Below are 14,955 nucleotides of genomic sequence, written 5' to 3'. Positions count from 1 at the left end.
ATTTTATTGTGTTTAGCGCTGGTTGATTTTTTATTTTTTGTATTTAATGTAAAAAAGGGGCCTTTCCCTCGGTGACATCTTTAATGAAGCTGTCCAGGGAAGTACAAAAGAGGTTTTACCTGCTTGAATATATTTGAGTGGCTCAGTCCCCTTACAAGATCCCACAGAGCAACATCTGTGCACACTCCCAGCTAGCATAGCATGGGTTTCTCCTTGCTTCCGTAACAGATAGCATTGGTGTCATCTCATTCCCCTGCTTCCCCATCCTCCTATCAAGTGATGTGCTTCAGCTTGAGCCCATGCTGCTGCTTTGTGCTTCCTATCCAGAAGTTCAGGAAAGTGGAAGGAAAAAGAAAAAAAGTACTGCGTGGGAAAAAAAGTACTGTGGAATGTTTAATTTTAATAGAAAATACTTATTTAAATAAATAACACCACTACTTTAGGCAAAAATTTACCGGTATACAGCAGGGAGGGCCTACTTCTTAAACACTTCAATAGGATATTGTTTTGCCAAAAAAGGGCAGCTTGTCAGGAGAGGACCAGTCGCCATACAAAAATGGCTGTAGTAATATAATAGAAATGTTTGACGGAAGGGTGACTATTAAAGGGAAGCCCAGACTGTTGACTTTAGAAAATTCAGGTGCAGGTGGTTCAATCTAGACATGTACACACCATGTCAAGTAGAGCTCAAATTGTGTCCTTAAGACTAGGAGTTCCCCCCCCCCCCCCCCCCCCCCCGGAAGCTCCTCAAGCACAAAATCCTCCAAAACAGGTTAGACTCGCATCCATGGCTGCGTGTGCAGAAGCAGCTGAAGATGTATCAGACTCTGGAGGAGACGGTGTAGACTGGCTCCTGCATTGTGAGCAGGCAATCAAGGCAGTGATTTTATAAAATCTGACTCCATGCCCGTCAGAGTTAAAACAACTCAGGAGCATGTGGATCCAAGTAGGGTACAAGGATTCAGGCAGTCAGCATTAGGTCCAAGAGGAGGAACCCTGTTGCTCACCTCAGATCTTTTAGTGGATCATGAGTTGGAAGGACCCCTAGGACCGGTGCCCTTGTGGTTTACGTTTCTCCATACTGCTATTAATGAGGCATTTCAACAAGGGTTCTAATGAGTCTGCAGAAGCATGAGAGGTTCTGTGACCTTTTGTGACCAAGTGACTGTAAATAACAGTGTGGACTAACCCTGGGATGGTTGTGATTCTACTAAAGAGGCAGATGGCACACACATGGTCCAGGTACACAGGGCAGTATGGTGCAGGTGCAACAATATAGCGCATGTGACCCATTATAAAAAAAAAAAAAAAAAAGCGTTGCATACATGTTTCATAGCGTGCCGCTGACACAAGTATTGTGTTGCAGGACAGGACTCAAAAGTGCCAGCCCCAACGGAAAATAGCAGGAGAACAGCACAGTCCCAGAAGAGTGCAAAGAAGGAGGCAGAGCTTATGCACTTACTGCAGCACTGCTCAGCAAGTATGGCGAGTGCCCTGCTTCTATCTGACAGCAGTAAAAGTAACAATGTGTCAAGCCAGGATCCCTTAACCGCTTGCCGACTGCCTCACACCGATATACGCCGGCAGAAGGGCTCATACAGGCAGAATCATGTACCTGTACGTTCCCCTTTAAGAGGCCGCCAGCGGGAAGCTCCGTGAGTCGGGTCGCTATATTGGGGATATTATAGCAAAATGTAAAAAATGTGTTTTCAAAATTTTTTGTTTATAGCGCAAAAAAATATTATAAAAAAATAATAGTGATCAAATAACACCAAAATAAAGCTCTATTTGCGGGGGAAGGATGTAAACTTTGTTTAGGAGCCACGTCGCACAATTGTCAGTTAAAGTGACGCAGTGCCGATTCGCAAAAAAGTGCTCTGGTCAGGAAGGGGGTAACTTTTTCCGGGGCTGAAGTGAATGACTAGGAAAGTAATGGTGAACCTTGGCACCTCAGATGTTTTGGAACTACATTTCCCATGATGCTCATGCACTCTGCAGTTTAGTTGAGCATCATGGGAAATGTAGTTCCAAAACATCTGGGGTGTCAAGGTTTGCCATCACTGGAATAGGTAATACTAATTCCCTGGCTATCTCTGGTCTACATACTTGTTGTCACTGGCACTAAACTCCCATGCAGCTTGAAGTCAGAACTCATGACCAAAGTCAGTGTCTCAAAGTATTGCACCCTTTCCATCAACAGTTAGGAAACAAGTATTTCCATGAGAGCTTAGTCAAAGTTTTGTTAGAACATGATTGCATAAAATTGATATTTTATGAAAGCATTGCAAGACCACATTATTAACAGTGAGTGACATTGAGGGTTAATTGTATTCAGTGTGGTGCTTCAACCCATTAAAGCAAAACCTTTCCTGCATGAAACAGGGGTTTCTATTGCTGACTATGTAAATGCTAGTTGCCTGGTTGACATGCTGCACCTGCGTCATTAACCCAGAACAAATAAACACTGTAATTCTGTCTTTACTTATCTGCCTACTTTTTTAGGCAACTCAAAAAGCATCCCAGTGGGTCGTCAAAATAGGCAACAAACTAGAGTTTTCGGGTGGTCATCAGTAATGGCAGCCTTTGTGTTTCTACAGGACATAACTTGGTGGGTATGGTGAACACCATAGTTTAAACAGAGAAATCAGTAGCAACCAGTATCTAAAATATTTATAGACATCCCATTTAAAACTGAAGTACCACCACAAAGAAAAAGGGCCTACCAAACTCCTTACATATTCAGAGTCTGTGCTGACTTTCAATATGAAAAACTGAAAAAAAATTCAACGTACACCACTTTAAGTTTACTACAGAACCAAAATGTATAGCGAAGTGTATAAAAAAAAGTAAATATAATCTACCAAAAATTCTCAACAGTCCAGTAAACTTTAAGCCAATTATTACATAGAAAGTACAACTTATTTTTACCATGCTTTAAAGAAAAATGATATGCATGGCTATATTATACATAGTTACATGAACACTTTACATTCATTCAGAAACTGCAAAGCATTTCCTGAATTGCAGCCATGCCAAGCAGCTGACCTACTGTGTTCAGACTGCATCAGGCCAGGAGCTCCCCCGTGAGACCCGGAAGTGGCATCTACTTTAGCGATTTCCAGTTTCCAAGGACATCGGCCAGGTATGGTATTATATACATAGTTACACATTGGTCCAAGCTGCACCAAATGTAACTATTTATACTATTTGCCATTATTCTTTAACTAACCCCAAGGCCACCATTCTTCCCCTAGGACACAGACATATTTCATATAGTATTGTCATTCCCAAAGCATAGGAAAACTCAAAAAGTACCCAACATCCTTCAACTTGAATACAAATTGTGAGCTCCAACTGGATGAAGAGTCGGATACAAATCCTTACACAAGCATAAAGATTATATATGCAATTGGTTCTTATATAGCAAGATGCCAAAAACAGTGATTGATTCTGTAGCTAAGCCAACATTGTTAGCCTCCATGGGAGTTGTTCTCAGTTAAATGACAGGTCAGTAACATGAAGATCCTTCTTTTATAAAGGTAACAAATGGAGTTATCTTGTATTTTCTGTGTAATAAGCTGTCTATGTAATTACATGAAAGTTGTACATTTTTGGTAGATTACATTTGATTTTCTGTTTATATGTTTAGCTATACATTTTGGATCCATTGTAGCCTTTCTAGTGGTGTATGCTGTTTGGTTTTTCATAAAACTGAAGTACTCATATTTTGTATTATATAGCTACCTTGGACTTACTTGAGTTTGCCAGTTTTTTCGTATCATGACATGGCAATACAGGGTACAAAGCTACTGAGGCGCGATCCTTGTCACATTTTAGAGAAAAATGTCATCCAATGGCATCTACCTCTGACTTACAGTTAATATTTAACAGGTATATATCTGGCGACCATAATCCGGTAAGCCAAGCCAGAATAAAAAACCAAGACGTCTCAAGTTGTGACAGGAATGAAAACTTTTACTATGTGCACTTAAGATTTTTTTGAAAGTAGAAACCCAGAGCAAGACTTACATATGCTGCTTTTTAAGCCGTCAGTTTTAATGAATGATTTCTATGTGTTGCAGCTCTAAAACTGGCATGAACAGAGAACAGTTAACCACAGTAAACCTATCCATATCTAAAGTCAACCTTTGCTTAAGCTTTCATTAAATTGCCTCTTCTCACAGTAGTTTTAGCGTACACCATACAAATCTTTGTAATACTTTTTGGCTTGTATATTGTTCTTGGCCCAAATCCAATTTTTATGTGATCTGCAAGAATTAACAGGTTATTTTATCCAACACTGATTGCAAAAACTGTTCTAGAATTCACAGCAAATTACATTTAATTTACTGGCTACAATTCAGGTCATAGTAAATGCTATATTTTACTGTACGGTAGTGAAGGCACAATATGTCTAGGCCTGCCACCAGCAGTGTTTGTATATAGTGCCTGTTCACATTATTAAACATCTGGCTCATGGTTGAAGCAGAGTATTCCGCACAGGTTCTCTGTTAGCAGTACAGAACAGTGCATTCTTCTTAAAGATCTATGGGCTCAAATTCCAGCTTTATGGTAAATATTACAATTTTAAATATCATCTTAACTTAGGATCCAATTTGTGAGACCCAAAGTTGCAGGACATGTGAAAAGCCATGTAAATCTCTGTGAGCCGTTCCAAGTGACAATACTGAAGTCGCTGCGACTTCAGAAAAGGTTCCAGCACTACTTTGAGCCGACTTCAACGCGACTTCAAGTGTGAAAAATTTGTAATGAAGTAGGACTCCAAAGTTGCACTGAAAATCGCACAACTTTGGAGTCGGATAGTGTGAAAGGAGCTTTAAATTGACTGCACCCTTGGTTTTCCCTACTCCCAGCAAGATAGGACTAGAGTACAGAGCAACTTGTCAAAATGTGTATTAAAGATGAAGTAGGAAATGGTACTACAATATAAGTACTGTAACTGCAAATACATTTAAACACGTAATTTACCTTTAAAGTGTATGTAAACCCTAACAAACTTATTTTTGCTCCATTTGCTCTGCTAAATATATAATTGAAAGCCGTTTTATAATGGTTTGATTGGTTAAAAAAAAAGAAACTGTTCATTTTGCCAGAAATCAAGGGAGCTAAACATTTCCTATGTGGTATGCCTGTGCTCAAGATGGGAATATGGAGATGAGGAGAGGTCTGTGTTCTTGGTAATGCATTGGAAATTAAATAGGAAGGGACGATAACATGAACTGGAATTCAGTTGCAAAAACACAATGGAGAGAATTTACAAAAAAAACTGGAGCAGACAGAATCTGGAGCAGCTGTGCACAGCTTCTATCTTAACCACATCAATACTGGGCACTTTCACCCCCTTCCTTCCCAGCTTTCAGCGCTGTCACACTTTGAATGACTATTGTGCGGTCACGCAACACTGCACTCAAATTTAATCTATATATTTTTTCACACAAATAGAGCTTTTTTTGGTGGTATTTGATCAGCGCTGGGGTTTTTATTTTTTTATGCTACAAATAAAAAAAAAAAAAAACCAAAATTTTCCAAAAAATGCATTTTTTTTAGTTTGTTATAAAATTTTGCAAATAAGTAATTTCTCTTGATAAATTTTGACCAAAAATTATGCTGCTACATTTCTTTGGTAAAAATAACCCAAATCAGTGTTTATTTGGTGTTGGCAGTGATGGGAGACTGACAGATTTTTTTTTATTGGGACAATAAATGTGTATAGGGACAGGGGTATATCAGTGGTGCTTGGTGTACTTTTGTATGGTGATCTGTAACAGCTCTCTGTGTAAAATCATCCTTGCACAGAGCTGTCACAGATCTGCAGATTCACACTCACTCACACTCACAGCTCGGCGGGGAGACCTGTCACAGAGACATGTCTCTGTTTACATTGTGGCGGCTGTGATTGGAAACAGCCGCCAAGTGATCGGGAGGGCCAATCACAGCGCCCATATCTCGATCTCTGCTCAGTTGGATCCTGTGATAAGAATGATCACAGGATCGAGACGCAGCACGCCTCATGGCAGTGCTGTGAACATCCGTTCTGAGGGATGTTCACTCAAAACAAGGAAAGGACCACCCGGCCGTTTATGTGCAGTGGCCGGGTGGGAAGTAGTTAAGCTTGTTCAGTTAATGCTTAAAAATAAAAAGCTAAAAGCAGAATGGTTGCCATGCACAGCTGCTCCAGATTCCTTCTGCTCCAATCTTAGAAAAGCATACTTTAATTCTGGCATATCAACAGTTTTTTTTTTCTGTACTTGTGTTTTGAAAGGATAAAACATGGGAAACTGCGCATAACTTAGAAATGTATAACTTTTTTTTTGCTTTGGCACACGCTTTAACTACCATTATTATGTTCATGTGCTCATAAATGTGACCTTAGCTCAGTTAGAATCTCCAAACAGGATTTTAGTAGTGGCCATGCAGGATTTTTTTCTGGCACAGGGATGCACAGATGTCCCACAGCTATCTATTCGGATGCAGTGTCTGCATGCACACAATGTGACATCCATTCAGGTGCATGGCCCCGAAAACACTCAGGGCAACCAGGCTTTTTTTGCAATGATCAAAGGTATAACAAAACACTTTCAATAGTATATACATACAGACCAAAATGGAGCAAATATGATAAATATATTGTTGGAGTTAACATATACTTTAACCTAATCTAACTCAGAAATCAACAGCACCCTCTTTCCCTTCCGGTGCTTACTATCCTGTACCCTAAACTCCTAACCAGTGTTGGCTGGACAGGAACTCTCTAATGACTCCACTGTAGCAGTACAGCCTAAGTCAATTGGGAGTTACTGCACATGCAGCTCTGGACAAGACATTAAGACACAGGATGTGAACACCACAGGAAACAACTGCTTTCACTAAAAGGTAAGTAAGCACCAGGGTGGGGAGTCCTAAGCTAGGGATCTAGACAGGATGGGCTATTTTATTTTAGAGAGTGTACTGATACCTAAAAAAAAAAAATTTCAATGTCTTCAGATAAAGTGAGGAAGGGTTAGAAACTTAGTCAGGTTTCAAATACTGTCTGTGTACCTGCAAAAGTGATTTCCCTTAACTTTCTGCTCTGTCTGACATCAATCACCCGTAATATAAGTTAGAAAAAAAATTCTAAACAGAAACTATTTGAAAATGTTTTAATGGATTTCTGTTTTGTTTGTTAGATTATATTCCGTTAAGCTGGCCATACACTGATCAAAAATTTGACTGGTGCAAATGGGACCAGCCAAATATTGATAAATGGGTGGGCTCCCTTTTTTGACAGCAAGCCATATGAACATAGATAGATATGATTCATTTACACCCTCATCTCTTCCTGCTTTACCCATCCCCTCTTAATGCTGAGAAAAATACTTTAAAAACAATTCAAAGCTGAAAAGCACAGAATTAAGAAAAATGTACATTTAACAGTTGTTGCTGGAGGAAAAGTACATAGTTTGAAAAGTATCTGAAACTGGTAAACAAAATGTTTGTTTGTACTTTAAAGAATAACTCTAAGTGCTATAGTCATTTAAACTGAGAAAATAACATTGCAGTGCAATTCAAGAATAACAACCCTCTGTGAAAAGAAATTTAAAAAAATACTGTTTATGGTATCCCTAACAGTCACATACATGTGAAAGAAATAAAAAAATAAAAATAAAGAGCCTCTCCTCCAAACGTGTTAGCTGTCACCTGTATGGGTAGGCACGAAAAACTGAATGCCTTCCACTGATCTCACAATACAGTGGGCACAGAAAAAAATAGTCCAGTCGATTTGCATATTAGCAGCCCTCCCAGCTTCAGAAACACACAATTGTTAGATCATTTGTTTTTCCTTTTACAGTAAGGAAGTGTTGTTGCTGCAGTCACTTAAACAGTGACGAAGAAAAAAGGGTTTTGTAACAACTATTCTATCTCAGCAGTAACATAGTACAAAATTCTTAATATTTAAAAGGAATGTAAGGTTGGGGAGTACTTCCATTGTGACCTAAAATCCTGGTGTAACCAGTTTAAACTTGTGACCTTGAAATGTAATATCACAAACCTTACAGTTAGATGGGAAATAATTGATCTTTTAGCAAAATAGGGGGACAGGAGGTACAAATAGGGTGGGCGTGCAAACACACCACTTCACTCACACTCATTTAGACTCTTGCACACAGACCGGGAGGGTGAGGGTTATCCCCGTGTACAGGGAAAGGGCAAGTGCAGAGGAGGACGGAGAGAGAAGAGCTATGCCAGGATATTTGACATGAATTCAATGAAGCGTTTGGAATACTGCTCTGGATTCACTGTAGAAATTTCTGCTCCAGCCTGAAAAAGATCAAAAAAAAGATACTAAAGTAACAGGGAGTTCCGTATTTAAAGGTCCAAAGTATATTGAAATTATAAAAAACCCTAGTAATATAAAATACATTTCAAAGGCCAACGTGAACATTAAAAAAAATCTGCTAAAGTATGTAGGTATAAGGGAGTGTTCTGTCAGGTCTATTTAAAAGGGTAAGTTTAAAAAAATAATAAAAAAAAAATATGCACATTTTTGCAGCCCTGTAACTTTCACTCTGTACCCTTATACAGACTGTTTGAAAGCTGCAGGGCTTGCGAACGAACTAGTGCTCCAGCATTTCTCTGTGGAGAGAGGAGAACCTTCCAGAAGAACCGTCATCTCTGCAGCACTCTACCAATCAGACCTGTATGGTAGAGCGGCCACACGCAAACCACTCCTCACTAAAAGGCACATGACAGCCCACCTAGAGTTTGCCAAAGGCACCTGAAGGACTCAGACCTTGAGAAACAAAAGTCTCTGGTTTGATGAAAAAAAAGATTGAACTCTGGTCTCAATGGAAAGCCTCATTTCTGGAGAAAACCAGGCACAGCTAATCACCTGGCCAATACAAACCCTATAGCATCATGCTGTGGGGATGTTTTTCAGTTGCAGGAACTAGGAGATTAGTCAGGATCTAGGGAAAGATTAATAACATACAAGACATCCTTGATGAAAACCTGTTTCAGAGTGCTCTGGACCTCACACTGGGGCTAAGGTTCACCTTCCAACAGGACAACTACCCTAAGCACACAACCAAGATAAAAGGAGTGGCTACAGGACAACTCTGTGAATGTCCTTGAGTGGCCCAGCCAGGACCCAGACTTCAAACCTAAATGAACATCTCTGGAGAGATATAAACATTTCTGTGGACCGGCACTCCCCATTCAACCTGATGGGAGTTTGAGAGGCCCTGCAAAGAATAAGAAGAGAAACTGCCCAAAAATAGATGTGCCAAGCTTGTAGCAGCATGCTCAAAAAGACTTGAGGCTGTAATTGGTGTCAAAGATTCTTCAACAAAGTATTGAGCAAAGGCTGTGAATATTTATGTACATGGGATATTTTAAATCAATTTTCAAACTTCATGTTGTCATTATGGGGTATTGTTTGTAGAATTGAGAAAATAATCAACTAATTTTGGAATAAGACTAACATAACAAAATGTGGAAAAAGGGAAGCACTGTGAATACTTTCCGAAAGCAATGTAAGTCTAAAATTCCTATTTTTACTGTACAGTACAGGACACACGATTTCATTTTTAGGAGTGGGCAAAACAGCCAAAATTGAAGCAACAGTCCCATAAGAAGACAAGACAGGTCAATGGACATGAACAGACAGATGACAGTAGAAACCCCTTGTAGCCAAGGCAGGGATCAGCAAAGGCTCAAGGAGCTGATGCAAGATGCTGTAAGGAACCCACCCCCAACCTTTTGAAGGCTGGGTTAAAGTAGGGAAGGAAGGACTTGCTGAGAGCAGAAGCCTTAAAAGAAGGGCAAATGTAACCACCCAGCTTTGTGGAATATAAGGGAGGATTCTTATATAGGAAGAGGGGTCAGCAGGCAAGGGAAAAGACAGATGGAAGTCCTGTCTACAGCCATAAGGCAAATCATAAGTGTTTGGCATGCCTTCAAGGCATTACATGGGATGGAGAATGACAATCCTACAGAAGGCAAGAAAAGGGGCCCTTGGGAAGTGAGGATACTTCTTTCCCATGTGGTGTAAGAAAAGATGGGCCCCAGGGAGAGCACAGGAAGCGTTGAGGCATAACTACTCCTATTAGGGGTAACAGACAAAAAAGGTTCAATTCTTAGAGACCTATATAAAAAGGGAAGAACCCTTTTGAGCACCTTTTGAGCACAAAGGGTAGACTCTGTATGGGCAAGAAAATTGCAACGCAAATTAAGAGAAACTTCCTGCAAGGGCGTGCACAATGACTGCAAAGTCAAGGTGTTAGGGAGAGGATATACAAAGGCCTAACCAAGACCTGCCAGGTACCATGGGGCTAGGTTCTGGTATGGGGTTCCTTATGGTCACACATTAAGGATGTAAACCATGTGAGGTAGTGAGAACTACCTCACATGACAAACTTCAGAGTATTGAGGAAGCATTTTGAATAGCCCAAGGAAAGAGGGCACCCAATCTAGGCATTGGAATTTGCCTAACTGGTGGATAACAATGAATTCCAGATAGTGACAGATCTTTCAGAAAAAGTCTGTAGAGCCGCCATATAACAGGATTTTTGGTGAGAGAAGCAGGCAAGTGTCATGACAACAACAGACCACATGTGGAAAGGGAAACAATGCAGATAGGAAGTATAGAGCACATAAGCAATGCAACCTTTCAGTACTAATCCAGTGTATGGAAGACGACTGGTAAAAAAGACCAGGTTTTTGAGAAGGCAAGAGGTTGAAATGGCAAATTGGTAATCTGCAACCCTGACAGGGGGAGGGAAGATGATATCAGAACTCTAAGGGTTTTAAGCCAGGAAGATGTGTTATGTCAATAGGGAGTAAAAAGGTTCTAGGTAGTGGAGCTAACCTCCCCACAAAATGAGGGGAGCCCTAATGACCCTTAGAGTGATAAAGAAAACAAAAAGGACCAAGGTTGCCTCAAAAAAGGCCACCAGAAGAACCTGAGAGTAATTCTCATGGAGCGGCAACCAAAGTGTCAACAAAAGTATGTTTTGAACATGGAACCAGACAGACAAAGATGCCATGATGAACAAATTATGGGAATAAAAAAAATGTAAAAAAAAAATATCACGATTAGACCCAGGTACACCAGATGATATGTCGGGGGGGGAGGCTATGAAGGATATTTGATCAAGTAAAAAGGAAAGCCTTGTAAGTTAAAGGTCTCCAAGGCACACTGGTATAATAAAAAAGGGCCCGCAGACGTCCCTCCATCTCCAGGGGTGAGAGTGAACTTTCATTGTGAAGGCGGCTTCTGAGCAGGTCCATTGGGCTTAGGCATGAAGGGCCTTCTAGGTGAAGAATGGACCTGAAGTAGACAACATTGCTTGGAGGAGGCAAACAGATAATTTTCTCCATGGAATCTATGCAGAATAGTAGAGCTGAGGGCAAGAGCTATAATTCTAAAGAAAAAACATGATTATCCAAGACCAGGGGAAAGTTGTGCTCTAGTCCAGCGTACCATAGTCTAACCAGCCTTTTATGCCCAGGGTGCCTTTAGGGTTGCCTCAGCAAAATGCCTAAAGATTGCCCAAAAATTGTGTACAAGCCAGAAGGTGGATTAAACCTGTTTTTATTACACAATGCCACAGGTTTTCATTGTGTAACATTACAACCCTAGGCACTGGGCAGGCCAGCCACCAGCAGCCCAACAACTGTTGAAGTCGTTGAGCACCTAGCACCTGCACGGCACCCTTGTCTGCACCCCCCTCCTTACCCCATAACCTGTGCCTTTAAATCCACTTCTTCGATTAGCACTGCTGTGTATCCTGTAGGATACAAGGATATAATATAGTGGGATGGATTTACTAAAACTGGAGAGTGCAGCTGTGCATGGTTGCCAACTTCAGCAGGCTCAATTAATCACTTACCCCCTTTATAACCAGGGCATTTTGTGCTTTCCAGCACTGCTAGTTTAACTGGCAATTGCACAGCCATGCAACACTGTATGTAAATGAAAACTATCTTTTTTCACACAGAGCTTTCTGTTGGTGGTATTTGATCACCATTGGGTTTTAATTTTTGAAATATTAAAAGAAATAAAAAAAAAAAAAAAAAAACAGAAGTTTCTACTGTCGGCCATACTGTAAAACATAACCATTAAAATCAAATATCATAATTTTAGGTCAAAATGTATTCTGCTTTGACAAAAACAACTAGAAGTGGATTGGTTTCTAAGCAGAGCTGTACCAGATTTCACACACTCCAGTTTTAGCAAATCAAGCCTAATGTGTACTACAGGCCCAAGTAATAATCCTGCAAGACATGTATGGCTAGAAATCGCTATGTAAAAAGGTACAGGGAAACCCTGTCTTGCCTTGTCCACATTCCTGGTTCCATCGCGGGGGGGGGGGGGGGGGTTCATCTGTCACAGAAGGCACATCCTCAAAGGGGTCTTCGAGGTTGGGCACCACAGGGATGGACCACAGCTCTATATCGCATCCTCTGGCTAACTACAAGGTGTGCGCTGAATGGAAGATTGAATGCCCGCAGTAAACTTTACAGGCTGGATACACTGCCAGGGTCCAATTCCCAAGATAAACACTGAGGGTGCCTGATCAAGAAACTGCTAGTGAGCCAAAAGGCAATATGCAGTCAGATATTGACACAAGTGTCAAAGTATTAAACGAAAACTGGGGAAAGATAGGAAAAGAACACTGGCAAAATACTGGAGCCAGTGTCCAACCATTCCAAGGAAGTAACATATAACCCAGAGTCCAAGAATCAAGTCCTGTATTATTAGGATAATTGGCAAGACATGTACTTTAACCCTGCAGCGCAGTGATAAGGCTGCTGCAGTACTTCTGCTTACCCCATGTTTAACTGTTTTGGCAGCATGTGCAGCTTTCTTCTTGGCATCATATGGTGTCAGGATGTCTATGATGGCCATGAAGTAGACTTCTTTCTTGGGTGCACCTTGGAGGAACAAAACAATATATAACCAAGTTACATTATATACTCTAATAATATGTCTTTAAACTAATTAAAACTATTAACAAAATGTACACCTTAAGAAAAATGTTATGCTTGGATTGCTGCCAAAATCTAAAAGCATACAAGCATTATTTTAACCTCCACCCCCAACACACTTTTTCAAGACCTGACTGATCTCCTTATATTTAACCACTTGCAGACCGGACCATTTTGCTGGTCAAAGACCAGACCACTATTTGAGATTCGGCACTGCGTCGCTTTAACTGACAATTGCGCGGTCGTGCGACGTGGCTCCCAAACAAAATTGACGTCCTTTCTTTCCCACAAATAGAGCTTTCTTTTGGTGGTATTTGATCACCTCTGCGATTTTTATTTTTTGCGCTATAAACAAAAATAGAGCGACAATTTGGAAAAAAACGCATTATTTTTTACTTTTTGTTATAATAAATATCCCCCAAAAATATATAAAAAAACATTTTTTTCCCTCAGTTTAGGCCGATACGTATTCTTCTACATATTTTTGTTAAAAAAAAATCGCAATAAGCGATTGATTGGTTTGCGCAAAAGTTATAGCGTTTACAAAATAGGGATAGTTTTATAGCATTTTTATTAATTTTTTATTATTTATTTTTTTACTAGTAATGGCGGCGATCTGCGATTTTTATGGTGACTGCGACATTGTGGGGGACCCATCGGACATTTTTGGGACCATTGTCATTTATACAGTAATCACTGCTATATAAATGCACCGATTCCTGTGTAAATGACACTGGCAGTGAAAGGGTTAACCAGTGGGTGGCAGTGTAGGGGTTAAGTGTTCCTAGGGGTGTGTTACTAACTGTGGGGGGGTTGGGCTTTCATTTAGTGAACACTGATCTCTGCTCCAATCACATGGAGCAGAGATCAGCGTCACTAGTTGCTAGGCAGAATGGAGAAATGTTGTTTATACAGCATTTCCTCCATTCGGCCGCTCCGTGAGACAATCGCGGGGATGCCCGCGGCGATCGAGTCGGCGGGACCCACGACCGGACTCACGGGGGTCCCGACCAGCGCGGGAGCGCGCCGCCGGCGGCGCTCTCCCGATGGCAGGGCGGCATAGAATATTGGACGTACCTGTACGCCAATATGCCTGCCCGTGCCATTCTGTCGACGTACATCGTCGTGCGCTGGTCGGGAAGTGGTTAATATGTTGTTTTTATTTCCACAAATGCAGATTTAATCATTAAAGCAAAGTCCCACTCAAAAGTGGAACTTCTGCTTATCCTTTGTCTCCTCTCCCCTCCGGAGGCACATTTGGCACCTTTTGGGGGGGAGGGGAGAACGGTTACCTGTTTGACGAATACCCGTTCGACAGGTATGGTTCCCCACGTCTGTTAACTGGGCCGCAGGCGGGTCTCCCAGATGTTTGCCCCCTCCTCAATCAGCCGCCAGACCAATTACAAAGTGCAGCATGCTTCTCGCATGCGCAGTAGGGAACAGACTGTGAAGCCGAAAGGCCATGGCAACTAAAGCATGCCATTGCAACAAATACGCTTTTAATTTGTATCCAAAAAACAAAATGGACTAATAGATTTTGCAAAAACAATGAAATTTGCACTAAAGGGTTGATTCAGTAAGAGATAAATAACGGCTAATCTTATGTGGTAAAATACCGCATGCGGCAAAGCTTATGCAAGTGTTCAATTCACTAAGAAATGGTAGTTAAATACAGAACGTGGCATTTGTTAGATTTAGTGCTCATGCACATGGACGTTTTAAAAAACTGGCTGCAAAGCTAGCTCCGACGCCTGGAAAAATCTTCGCTAAAAACGCGATTTTTACCACGTTTTGCATTGGCGTTCTTGCGCGTTTTTTAGCGTTAAGTAGCGTTTTTTAAGAAACTCATCTCTTGGCTATAGCACTCAGAAAACAAAGAAAATATGTTGCGCGTTTATGCGCGTTTGTGCGCGTTTTCCTGCGATTCGCGTTTTTACAGCTCTAGCTCCACGCCACGGAACGCAC

The 14,955-nt window shown here is 41.0% G+C and overlaps 1 protein-coding gene across 4 annotated transcripts in view; it reads right to left on the bottom strand.

The window, feature by feature from the left end:
* The window catches only part of PIP4K2B (phosphatidylinositol-5-phosphate 4-kinase type 2 beta), a 371,685-nt gene that overhangs the window by 98,796 nt on the left and 257,934 nt on the right, over positions 1–14,955 (bottom strand). For 2 of the 4 annotated variants that reach the window (XR_013263535.1, XM_077459403.1), the window contains 2 exons: positions 12,833–12,936; positions 7,147–8,319 (listed from right to left, as the gene is read on the bottom strand). Coding sequence is in view for 2 of the 4 variants with exons in the window: in XM_077459403.1 (XP_077315529.1) it covers positions 8,239–8,319; positions 12,833–12,936 (185 nt within the window). In the remaining 2 variants the exon portion in view is untranslated. Of the gene's footprint in view, positions 1–7,146; positions 8,320–12,832; positions 12,937–14,955 lie in introns of those variants that run through there. The other 2 variants (XR_013263536.1, XM_077459404.1) reach the window with 1 other exon arrangement.

The sequence above is a fragment of the Lithobates pipiens genome, unplaced genomic scaffold (genome assembly GCF_037356315.1).
Source record: "Lithobates pipiens isolate NorthernLeopardFrog02 unplaced genomic scaffold, aLitPip1_a1.2 Scaffold_28, whole genome shotgun sequence".
In the NCBI taxonomy this organism is placed as follows: Eukaryota; Metazoa; Chordata; class Amphibia; order Anura; family Ranidae; genus Lithobates; species Lithobates pipiens.
This window is presented reverse-complemented; position numbering and strand designations above follow the sequence as displayed.